Source organism: Aptenodytes forsteri, unplaced genomic scaffold, assembly GCF_000699145.1.
Source record: "Aptenodytes forsteri isolate BGI_AS27 unplaced genomic scaffold, ASM69914v1 Scaffold184, whole genome shotgun sequence".
NCBI lineage: Eukaryota > Metazoa > Chordata > Aves > Sphenisciformes > Spheniscidae > Aptenodytes > Aptenodytes forsteri.
This window is the reverse complement of record NW_008796078.1, coordinates 3,241,713-3,254,805: the sequence shown is the minus strand read 5'-3', so window position 1 is coordinate 3,254,805 and position 13,093 is coordinate 3,241,713. Positions and strand designations below refer to the sequence as shown.

General features: G+C 36.8%; 1 protein-coding gene across 1 annotated transcript in view; it reads right to left on the bottom strand.

Annotated features, from left to right (window-relative positions):
• The window catches only part of U2SURP (U2 snRNP associated SURP domain containing), a 39,671-nt gene extending 34,027 nt beyond the window's left edge, over positions 1-5,644 (bottom strand). The window contains exons 1-4 of the mRNA XM_019474024.1: positions 5,567-5,644; positions 2,444-2,542; positions 1,214-1,328; positions 674-807 (exon numbers count right to left, since the gene is read on the bottom strand). Coding sequence (XP_019329569.1) covers positions 674-807; positions 1,214-1,328; positions 2,444-2,536 — 342 coding nt within the window. The 5' untranslated portion in view covers positions 2,537-2,542; positions 5,567-5,644. The remainder of the gene's footprint in view (positions 1-673; positions 808-1,213; positions 1,329-2,443; positions 2,543-5,566) is intronic.
• Positions 5,645-13,093: the final 7,449 nt, after the last annotated feature.

Sequence of the window (13,093 nt, the reverse complement as noted above, 5' to 3'; positions counted from 1 at the left end):
CTATGTAACTATCACTGCACTTGAAGACTAAGTTTGTTCATAATATTTCCATTACTCTTTATGATTAAATCTCAGTTTAACAAAAAATGTATCAAACCATGCAGAAGTCAAAATAAATTAAATAAAAACAAGGTGTTCAGCTTCAAAAATGTGCAAGTTCTACAACTTATTTGGTACAACTCAAAGAGCTAAAGGGACTTCTCAAACATCACCACAAAAAAAAAAATTCAAAAAACCTCACCAAGAAAAACTTGGATCAATGCAAAGGTCAATTTTTTTTTTTTAAGTTATAAAAACCTAAAAACAGATGGCAGCAAGAAGAAATGCTTCTAAAAGTTCACAAATTCTCAGGATTGGAGATACTGTTGCTTTGCAACAGTCACTAAATCTGTATTCATGAGAAGTCTGTCTCAATTAGCAGGAACACAGTAAAAACATAGAGCAGCCAAATCAAAGTGCAGTACCAGGTATATCATGCTGGATACAGGGCTACTGGACCTCTGCATTTCATCATCTTGTTATGTGCTATGGGATTAAGCAAATCAAAATTTCCACCTTCTTTTAATATGTGATAAATGCAGATAAAACTACTCTGCAAGACCACACAGACCTTTTTCTAAGCACTTCTAAATACTTTGTAAGTATAGGGTTAATATTCAAATAAGAAACTTACAGGCTTTTTGGTTTCTATCATTAAGAGGGATGGAGGTTTCTCATTAGATGGCTGGCTTGGTTGATTTTTTTGATCTGAAAATCGTGATGAAGGCTTATAGATTTTACCCCGTTTTTCATCTGTTTCATGCTCCTCTGAAATTAAAGGCAAATCAAAAACAAATTCTATTAACTAATGCTGCACAATACTGTTCATTAGAAAGAATGCTGTTCTTCTTTAGTCTTGTTCATTCAATTCAATATATTATTTCATTAACAAAAAGTGATAATATAAACTTTCCATAATTTAACATCTTTTAATATGACAAAAAAGAACAACGATTAGGTATTTTAAAACAAAGCATTTTTTCCTCTGAAGTTTGAAAGACAAATCACGCCACTACCTAGTGAGTCAAAGCATAAAGTAGATTTTAGCATCAAGTTTCATTCGCTGCTTCTAATGTAACATATTACTTTTAAAATGCAATTCAAAGCCAATCTTCATCTTTACTCAAAGTCAAATGATCCACCCCACCCCCCCAAAAAAAAAGATTAGTTATACCTTTAGATAGATTAACGATTCCTCCTCTTACAAACGTTTTCACTTTATTACCATCACTTCCTTCAAAGGCAGCAAGGAATTCTTCATAAATTTCTGCAGCAGCCTTCTCGTCCTCCTACATAGCAAATGTTAATCTATTTACTATCATCACAGAACAACCTTCACTAGACAGCTATTCTTAAATTAGCTATGTGACATTCCTTTTTATGTTCTAGAGTTCATGCTACAAACTGCATCAAATGAGTTTCAATTTTAGACAGAATTCAAATTTCTGAGAAATGTGGGAAGAACCAGCACATAATATGTAAAGCAAGTAAGGCCTGTATGCTCAAATATGACTGTTCACTTACAAGAGTTTACATGGCAATTTAACATTCAAAAGATGCCAAATAGAAAAGATCATATGAAAGACCAGCGTTATGAGACTGGAGCTTTGTTGACCTAAGCATCAGAGAACGGTACATATTCCATCATACCCATTACGATCAACACATGTGACTGAAGGAGATTAACAACAGGATCACTTTTATGTATTTCCCAAAGAAGTTAATTCAATGACTTAATAAAGTTGAGTGAGACACTAAATTTAGCACTACCACGTTTCTTTAGGCTAGTATTTCCAACAACCTAGCAGGAGATATCCCACTGAAATGCAGTAAGAGTTGTTTGTGTCAAGTTCAAAGCCCAAAATTTTCAAAACTTCCACCTTACCAACTACAAGCTACATACTCCCTAAAATTTGGACGCTCCTGAGCATCCTAAAATTCAGTATCAAATTTTAATGTTTTTATTAATTCCAAAAGAAGTCATTAGACAAAAATACGTTTTACAGAATAACAAGGATGTGTATTGAAACAATTTCAGACACGACAGGTACTCTTTCTAATTACCGAAATCCAATGATAGAGAGCAAACGAAGAACAGAAAATAACCTAACGTGATGGCTGTCTTCATTTTGAGCAATACAACAATCAATGGATTGTTGTAATTCAGTATTTCAGGAAGCCAGAGAACTTGATTTCTCACACAGAAGGAAAGAGAAGCAAGCCCTCCTCTCTATCTTAATGCCATGGATGCCAAGAACAAATTAAACATGTAAAATACAATTCACTTTCTTAGAAAGCTACAATTATCAAAATAAAGAAATTCGGTGGTAAAGCTGGTTGTAATCTAAAAGCAAGCTTATTTCAGCTCTGCATACAAAGTAAAATTTTCATTGTATACCGTTACCTTCTTTTTTAATTCTTCTTGCTCCTTCTTGCTCAGAGTCCGTTTGGCAGCACTCATTTTGCCAATACTGAATGCTTTAAGTTTGCTTTCCATTAGAGGCTGCAAAAGCAGTAAGAAAACAAACATTATTTTAATCGGTTTGTAAACAGTTTAATGTTAGTCTTTATGGTGGCCTAGACCAGAAACTTTCTACCTGAAGTGACTTAACCTAAACAAAACAAAGAAAACGCTTCCTGTACTTCTCTCTGAACTTGCCATTACCTAATACAACCAAAAAAGTTAAATCTGTTTTTTCAAAAACAAATCATCCTTGGTTTAATGAGAAAGCTTTTAATACACCATTCAAACACAGCCGAAATCTGAAGAGTAGCTGCTGAAAGAGCTTGGGAGACCTTATCACTACGCAACACAGTTTCTAAACCTTTGGAAATACATGCTTTGCACTACAGCTCCTTTTTGATCGTTGCAATTTCCAGGAAAAAAAAAAAACAACCAACAAAGAAAAGTTCTAAAAGCTTTTCTGCCTATTTTGGCCGGAAGAATGTTTGTGCAAGGTTGAACAGGTGTAACTGAAGAACAAAATGGGTGCTAAATTTCAGTTGTAATAGGTTAAGTGTTATATTTAAGGTTATTAATAAGGTTAAGTGTAGTATTTTTGCTTGAAGAAGAAAAATGCATTCTTGAGGTTTTCAGCTACTAGTTAAATAAAACAAAAGACCTCACATTTAGCTCCTAGATTCTTTCTATTTTAGGTAATTTAACCTCCATTAACCTCCATTCCTCCCTTCTTGAAACTCTGATGAAGGAAGGACTCCACGTAACAGTCATTTCTGGAGAATATGGAATTAGAATTCTTAAGATTCTATTTAGGTAGTTAACAAGACACTAAAACGTTGAGAGAGGAAAGACAACAGCATGAAGACTACGTTCAAAAGACACAGGCAATGGGAAGGAAAGGATAGAAGAGATAGGAAACCTCTCTGGAAACTCCTAGCTTAACACAGTAATTCATAAAGAATCAGCACAACAAGAAAAAAGCCCCAGAAGAGGAAAACAAACTATTTAGCCTTTATCTTCAAAATATTTTTGATGCTCTTACACAGTGATGCTGAAAACTACTTTTGCAATGACAGTTTTAAAAAAAAAAAAAACAAACTCAATTTAATAAAACATCGAGACAAATAAGAACAACTTAACTGTCGTATTATCAATCAACAATCAAGAACAACTTAACTGTTGTATTATTAAAAAAAAAAATCAGATGCCAACTGCAAAAAGAGTTTCCTCTAGGAATAATTTTCTTTGTAAAGAGTTTTATTTCTAGTATTAGCTTCCTATCCAGAATTTTTTACATATGAAAAAGCACTGTGAAAAACAACTGTTTGAAATACCTTCAGTTTATAATCCTTGTTTAGTATCACAAACACCTCTTAGATCTGTGCGAAGCGTATGACCAAAATAGCTCATATTTCTTTGAAAAATGTTCCCTACTTCATCATTAAAAGGAAAATTATCAGTTACAACTTAACACGGCATTGTCTGTGGAGTTATCTGGTTTATAACACTATGTTTGTCAACATGAGCTGCTGTGACAGGTTTATCAGGAGCTTTTCATGCATCTGTGTGTTTTTAAAGTTAATAAAAACCAGTTTTCTTGTTGTCTGAAAGACAGCTTGTATTTCAGTATGACAAACAATATACAACCTTGGCAAAATGTGGGCATATTGCTATAGCACAGCAAGGCAGACAAAACAAATACCACACTCCTACCCAAGGCTTATCCTGTCATCAGGAAATAATCTCTCTCAGTAATGTTACAGGATACCTGCAGATCAGCCACATGCATATATATTCTAGTGACATAAGGGAAGCAGCTGTAAGATAACGAGTTCTGGCACTAAGATCTCCTCAGTTTAGAAAGGGTCTCAGGGGAAAAAACAAACAAACAAACAAACAAACCCCACACACCTTCAAAGTGGCTGGAGCAATATAAAGTCAATAGGACTGAACTAATTTGTGCCTGCTAGTAATATTCCAGTAGGCAATTATAACAATATTCCAGTGGGCAATTATTATTAACTATATGCAGCTTCACAGAATTCCTAACAGAGCTATACAAAACTTGAAGGCCTTCCTCCTTCAAAAATGGAAAATAATACAGTGAAAAGGGTAAAGCAAATGATGGAAGCAAATTGAAAACTTCTAGCTGAGTAATCAAATCACTGTATGAAAGCAAACTTCCATTAAACATAACGCTGCATTGACTGTAAGAAGGCAAAGTACTTAAGTCCCAGTTCCATCAACAACACAAAATATTCAAGAGAGATTTAAGAGTAATTTTCCAAATTGTAGCAAGTAAAGCAAATCAATAAAAGGACTACTTCTTTATGAAAAGTTTCTGCTATCACAACTTTAATAATGTTATCTTACAAGCAATTTAACAGCTGGTAATTGACTTTTTCATATACAAATTCAAATTGAAATCTTGAAGAAAATCCAAACCACAGAATGAATTGTCTGGTTTTAACGCTCTGTTTGGCCCTCGCTGCCTGTTTTCATTTTAGCTCAGAAATAGGTAGGCCTTTAAGCAACGTACCAACCACAGGACCAGGAGAAGGTCTCTTCAGTGGTGGTGGTGGAGAAGACTAAGTAATTATTCTTATCTTTTGCTTTAAATATATTCTATTAGAAAGAAAAATAAAGGATTAAGTTAGGGCCACACTATGTCCTTTTTGAGAAGCCAACTGTATAAAAAAAGACATTATAATATACAGCGACTCTTACGATTAATCACCTCGTATTTTGAACTATTCCTCAGTATAAGAGATAAACATATACAGAGTCCTCACAGCTTCTTCCTGTTCAAGTATCTGTTATGAATGCAATACCATGCAGCAGAGCTTCCTACACTAGTGGTTGTTTGAAAGTGTCAAGGAATATTTTTAAGCATGAAAAATCAGTGGTTCATTTACAAATACCTACAGATTAGATACCCAATGCACCAGAGTCTGCCTGCAGCAAGTAGTTTTCTTTAGAGAACAAGCCTATTTTAAGTTTGTGGGTTTGGTTGGATTTTTTTGTTTGAGTGGGGTTTTTTTGTTTTTTTAAATAGTTTGGACTTACATGTGTATCAGCAGATCCAGTGGTGTGTACTGCATCTGGCGCTCTGACCTGAAGAGAGAATGAAAAGGAGGTGAGGCACAGAAAAAGAAACAACCTCCGTTTTTTTAATTCAGTTCTTCGAATGTGATTTTCATTTCAACTTCAACGTCCAAATACACAAGAACAAAGATATATGTACTGTATTTTAATGATATATCTGAACAGGGTCACAGCATGAACAATGTCAACATAAGGCAAATAAGGGATTAAAGACAGACTGCTCTTGCTACCATAAAAACATTTAAATTTCCACAGCTGGATTTTATAAACATGCCACTAACACCACTGTAAGGACAAAAAAAAATTAAGTTTGTTACACTGAATCTGCAAGAGTTGTCATTAAAAGCTGTTAAAGATTACATAAAGCACTTGATTATATTTGCCTTACTATAAAATCATTTCCAAAACTGCTCTTAGTATCTTGTGCATAGATGGAAGCTGGTCACCTCAAGAACACTAATTTAAGTCCAATTTGTATGTACTAATTAATATTATTACTTTAAACTGTAACTGAACTTTAACACATAAACCAGTGTATATACAAAATTTGCATAGGCTTTTTTTAAAATCAGGTTTTTAAATGAGTTTAAGTGATGGAGAACACTCCAACAAACAGGACTGAACACATTTTTAAAATTATGTAATGCCCAAATTCCAGAAAACCTCACTGACGTAACATCCACTATTAAGACATAACTGCCTGATGCACAATTCATATCTAGATTGAAATTTAAGTCAAATAAAACATTTCCATTAGCTGAAATCTGTTCATTAGTTACAGAACATTAGCACTTCTCCTTATTACCAGGAATTTATAGTTTCTACCAGAAATAGTAACATACAGTGCTCATCTCCAGTCTTCCAAAACAGACAAGCACCAAATGCTACTCTAGAAGATAATTTACTAGACCTCGTTTTCATTTTACATCATGTTTTTTCATCAATTAAGATAGAGACATTTATGTTTGGACAAGTATACTCCTATGTTTTACGGTCAAATCAATTTAGAAAAAATGGTAGACGGCACTTCAAGAACCAGAACTAAGTCCACAAAGGTAAAGAGAGACACAAAGATACAACCCTTAAAAGGCAGAAGCAAAAGGCTCCTAGGAATATATGTTTGGGTTTTTTTTAAGAAAGGGAAAGGAGGAAAAACAAACAAAAACACCGATTATGTCTTACTCTCAAAGACCTCCCAAATCCACTTATCTGCCACACTATACATTACTCACAAGGCACATCTTTGCGCAGAAGTTAATAAAAAGTTTAGTTCACGTGTATCAGTAGCAGTTCATTAAAATACACGTGGAAGCACATATCACAAGCATCTTTTACTAATACTGCTTCCTGCAAATTTTTCCTCTGTATTTGGTGCTGGATTTTTTTGTGATTCACAACTGCCTATGGCACTCAAATCAGTAATCTGTTATCCACAGTTCTACATACTGCAAAAATGTAGCTTAAGGAAACCCGTCCTCCCCAAGACAGTTTACGAATGTATAGCACAACATCACACAGACAAAAGAAAGACACTGTGCAAAAGAATTTCAGAGCTTGGAAATGGCATTCTTCCTGCTGCCAGCTGCCACCCTGCGGCAACCAACACATCAGTTACAATTCCACCCTTAAAAAAAAAATATTTCAGACCTGCAGTTAAAAAGGTAAGTCTCAAAGGTGGACTGATACAATGCCGTCTGCCTTAGTGTACTGACAGAGTTGAGACCTAGCACTGCTTGGGAGGAGGTGGATGTTTGGTAACAGCAGAATGAAATGACCATTTTTCAGTTCTCCACATCTGTGTCATTTACAGAAGTTTTGGAAAGCGACACCTTCCAACAGGGATGAGTGCTGAAGCTGCTTACAGGGAGGACAACAAACAAGGCATCACACACAGTAATGAACAGTACCAACGCTCAGTATAATGACACTTAAGACACAATATTCTGAGGAAGAACATAAAGAAAAGTATCAGACCCCAAATCTGCTTCTCCAGCAACAGAGCAGATGATACTGCTTGGAAAGGCTTTCAATGCATGGTAGCACGCAGAGATTCTGCAGGCTAACAGTGGAAAAGTAGGCCAATGATTAAAAGTCTGAAAGTCGCTGAGCTAGAAGTACAGTGGCGCTCCCCAACCCACCAACAGGGACCACGGCACTGTGGAGCAAGCCACCCCAAACGTTAGCCGAGCAACAGAATTTCTACTAAGGTGCACTCTGAAAACTTCTAAAAGCAGTTTTAGCTTTTAGACCAACTTTATCCCACAGCAACTAGCAGCTTTGCAGAGCCACATTATTCTCCTCCTTAAATAGTTCTTATTTTTAAGGTCTTCTCTTCCCATCTATAAATTTAGTTCATACCTTTCATACTGCTTCTGACCATCCAAGCAACTGTACCCGCAAAGCACGAGATGATTCTTGACAAAATTATGCATTGCTAAAATAGTTCTTATTTTTAAGGTCTTCTCTTCCCATCTATAAATTTAGTTCATACCTTTCATACTGCTTCTGACCATCCAAGCAACTGTACCCGCAAAGCACAAGATGAGATGATTCTTGACAAAATTACGCATTGCTATCTGCCAGTTTCTAAGTAGCAGTTATTAAAAAAACTACTTCTCACAGCACTGCACTTTGCATCCATCTGCACCGCCCTGACAAAAGGGGCGACTTTGTTTCCCTAGGAGTTACACCAGCTGAGCTGATTCAGCAGAATCACAGTGTCTTTCTAACATTCACAGAGAGGAACATTTCAGAAGACGTTGCCCACCTGTGTTGAAACCTGGAACAGGATTATGTTTTCCTCTTCTCATCATGTTAAGTAGCTCAACTGAACTAACCGTTGAAAGAAACACACCCAAAGCTCTGTCCTGCACCTGATGATGTTTGAGATATGAGGATAGCTCCTTCATGTTTGAAACACTGACAGAAAAAAAATGCACTGGGTCCTTTTACTCCCAATTCACTGCCTTTACCACTCTGCATGAAGCCTATCTTTCCCCCCAAGCCAGACTATTTTCCAGCTGGATCACTTTCACTGCACAGGTCCCTCAAAGAATTGTGCCAGCATAACTGAAGTAGCAATGCAGGCTGCTGAAACGGCATTCCAGTAAAATACGGCCCTGTCAAACCACAGTCTTGGAGGTCAGGTCGCTCAAAGCTCCATTACTGAGTCTAGTCAAGTTTACTCAACCTTCAAAATAAAAAATAAAAAAAAAAAAATCTTCACGGGACCATACAAATGAGACTTATGACAAATTCCTATCAGAAAGCCAAAGCAGAGAGCCCTCTCTCAGATTCTGATGTTTAAATTTTCTTCCAGCTTCATGGCAGCTTCCAAAGAAAACAGAGGAGAGACGACTGCTCTCCCCAATCTTTCTTCCTGTCAGCAGTGCAGATGCCCACAAATCCAGCTCTTCAGTTTCCCAAATTTCACAATCTCTGTGTAAAACTGGCACGATCATGTTATTTCACAAATATTTAAAATACGCTGTATTACACAAACTTTTTTTTTTTAATTAATACTGATGCCATTTAGTAAAACAACAAAGAGCAACAAAAGCACAAAAGCTGCCAATAAAACCCAGGAGACAATCCACGGCCTTCCAAATGCTGAATGTTATTTTTACAACTGTAATAGCTACAACTTAAACATAAATAAAAGCCCTGCCCTTGCAAAAACTAACAGCTTCAGGGTAAAGCGTTTACAAGAAACTCTGGTGTAAGACACTCTTGCCCTGTTTCAACACCTTCCATTGATTCTGCCCCCATACTGGGCAGCTGGTCACACTGAACTACATCACTTTTCCCGATCTAACTGATCACCTAGGAAGAAGAGAGTTGGGGAGGTTCAGCCAAACCAGTTTCCAATTCATAGCAGGCTCACGCACCCGCCCCAAAATCATGCCAAATCAACTGAAGAGGACAATGTTTGGGAGGGGAAAAGTAGCTAAGGCTGGGACTAGTTAGTGTCAGCACTGATACCAAGGAAAAGCAAATGGAATCACAGCTTAATTTAAGATGTTAAAATCCAGCAAAGGCGGGGAGGTTTCCAGCCCAACTTGTCTTTTTTATTCCTCCTTTCTCAATCAAACTATCTAGAAAACAAATGCTTGCAAACACCTGCAAATTATTTTATAGCTAATCTATTTACTCTTTACATTTACTGGAATAGTGCACATTAATATTATTCACTATTTAAATAGACATCACTTGCAGACACAAAAGTAAATGGAAAATGGTTTTCTCCAAAGTACTTGCAAGGAACGCTATTCCATTATAACCTTAAACTCATATGAACAAGAGCTGCCAACATTTAACTTCCTACTGCTAGAGAGGAAATGAGAAGGACACTTCCTTTCACGTTTCCATCAACAGAGGAACGCACTTATGCCTCTCCTGCTCCTGGTCACCAGTTGAACAGCAATACAGGGAAAGTTAAAGATCATGAGTTTCACCATCCTGCAGAACGCTACATCTAACTGGAATTCACCACATGTACAGATTTTACATTGCCGCTCTTCATACGCTTTAACTTACCAAGGAAAGCTGTCCATTCACAAGCAAGTAATCACTGTTCTTCAACATTTAACTAACACATAACTTACTCAAAATGCATTTAAGATTAAGGAATGTTGTTAAAACATTTTTTAGAATGAAAAAGGGAAACCTACAGCTTGGTCTAAGTGGATAATCTCTTCTGCCACATAGTACCCAATTTGTACAGTATTATATGTAAGAGCAGTGGACATATAGTCACTATTCTCAGAAGATAAAATAAGAAAATGGCAGAGTCATTGAGCAGCTAATATTTCATTACATCAGGATAATAACTGAACATAATCAGTACCTGCCATTTCAGAACCATATCCTACACTGACCTCCTGTGCAGTCTTGGGCAATCTCTACTTTCTCTTCCTTCATTTTGTCCTTCTTTCCTATTTAGATTTCTGGAAATCTCAAGCACATATCTTGCTATCCTAAACTCAAAGTGACAAAGGAATAGATAATGCTTCTGCAACACATTTCACATCAGACACTCTCAAACTTATTTAGAAGCATTTATTATCCTAAAAAGCAGCTACCACCACAGCGACACAGGCAATGGGTGCTCCTGGACCTGTACCATCTCCAGCGATGGTTTTCAAATAGTGAATCAAACAGATAATGCCTGACTGAAATAAGCTTGATTTTACACTATAAAACAAAATAACTGGTTAGACGTTAAAAATCAGTACTTGGACACTAAGACCGAAGAACAAACACCACCCGTTCTGAAGGGGAGAAACCGTATCTTACTGTAAGTGTTAAAACCTTCAACTGCTAGGCCACAGCTCTTCACAGAACACAGAAAATAAAATGTCACTGCATCTTCCCAGGAGGTAGGCTGGAAGCCAGCAAAGACACATCTTGGAATTGCCACTGAAACATATCCTATGGAGTCTACAAGACATATTTGTTTTGCAAGTACAATTATTCTTACAACTTGCAAATATGATGCACCAAAAGAAATGGAGCCTAAAACTTCAATTTCAATATGTAAGTAAATGAATCTTAAAATGATTAAAAAAAAAAAAAATCAAAATCTTTGATAAATAATTATTTTAAGAAATTGAGCAAAATGGTTATTTGCTTAGATTGTTAAACCATAAACATCTTCATACAGGCTCAACTAAAAAATACACATTTTTATCCTTGTGTGAATAAATTAATTACAAAAAAAAAAAAAAGAATATTGCTAATTTCAGTACCATTATGTCATACTTCTTTCTGCAGATGTGAAAAGTACCTCTACGGATATACATATCGCAAGCATTCATGAAATGACAAAAAAAAAAAAAAGACACCACATACACCCCACCCCCCCAAAGAAAGCTGAGGTTGAAGGAAATAAATGCCAAGAGCTAGGCACGTCTTATTTTATTTCACTTTTCAACAAAAACATTCTCATGGATCCAAGTATGTACTATCACTATTTTCTTTGGCACACAAAATAATATTGACAATACAAAACAAGTAAGATCTAGAATGTAAAGCATGGGAAAAAAGACTACTGGAAACACAGTATATACGTCTAGAGTAATGGGAAATTGAGGGGTGAGGAGGAACTGCACGAAGATGGCAAGATACAGGACCTCCTCAACAGGCGCTGACAGACTAACGCGCAGGTTTGACTTTACATTCTCTAGTAGTCCCACTGACTTCAATGGGACGGATGACTTAGTATGACGAGGTAAGCGTCTGCACATACCTCTGCAGAACTGAGATCTAGGACAGAAAACAATTCTTTTAAGTTAGTTACTATTGTATATTAAAAAAAGAATATCATCAGCACAGAAATAGTAAACGACAAAAAAAAAAAAGTCTACGATGTAACTGTGAAAAGAAAGTGATCACATCTGGGTTGGTTTTGTGTACCATGTTATCGGTTGCAGTAATCAATAATTAAATTATTATTCTATGTCTAATTATACTTGAAATCCCAAAACGTCTTATTCCCTGGAAGCCATTCTCCATAAATTAAGACCTACTTTACCACTGAAGTTTTCTGTCCAGCTCATACTTGCAGTTCCAAGCCAAAGGCAAGATCCAAAAAAAAATGTTTCCTGGCAATATTTGGAATAGATCATAAAAGGGAAACAAAAATAAAAGTCTCCTACTCCAATAACACCAACTGGGTAAACATGCAAAGGCTCTCGGTAACTACATTTCAGCTAGTTTCCTAGCAGCAAAAAAAAAATTTAAAAAAATCCTGTTTTAGCTGAATACAAATATGGGTAAAAATTATTAACCTATATAGCACTGGAAATTCCTGAGCCAAAATGTGGCTTCTCCCTTGACTGATTTACACACTCACACAAAAAAAACCCAAACAAACACCACACCAAAAAAACCCACCAAAAAAAAAACCACATCAAAAACTGGAAGATTTATATAGTTCTGGCCTAAAACCTCCACCGAAGCTGCATGAAAGGGAGTGTCACTAATAGCTAATCCGCAAACCATCAGCTGCCAGTGAGTCCCCCAAAACATATCTCACCCTCTACTCTCTTGGCAGGAGAGGATGCTTGGAGAGCAGGCAGCTCTCTGCTGTTATTACCCGCAGCCAGCCAGGCGCTGGCTTCAGCGCACGTCTCTGGACGAGTTTGCCAGAACTCCTGCACTACCTGGACTTCTGGTCTGCAAATCCAACAAACAATAATTGCAGGAAGTAGAGCGGGTACAGTGAAGAGAGCGGGGAACGCCACGGTCATTTTGTGGAATCTGTAACTTCGTCGCAAATCAAAAGGAGAGACTCGATCTCAAATTATCGTTTTCCTTCACCCTCGCAAGTTGGAAACTAACCCCACGCGGGCTTCAGCCCGTGAGGGGGATCAGGACTCCCAGCACAAGCGAAATTAAACACGTATACGGGTAAGACCCGGGCATTAACTAACGGCCCGCACCCGAAACGGGGGATGCGCCGGTTAGGACAGGACGACCCGCGCCTGC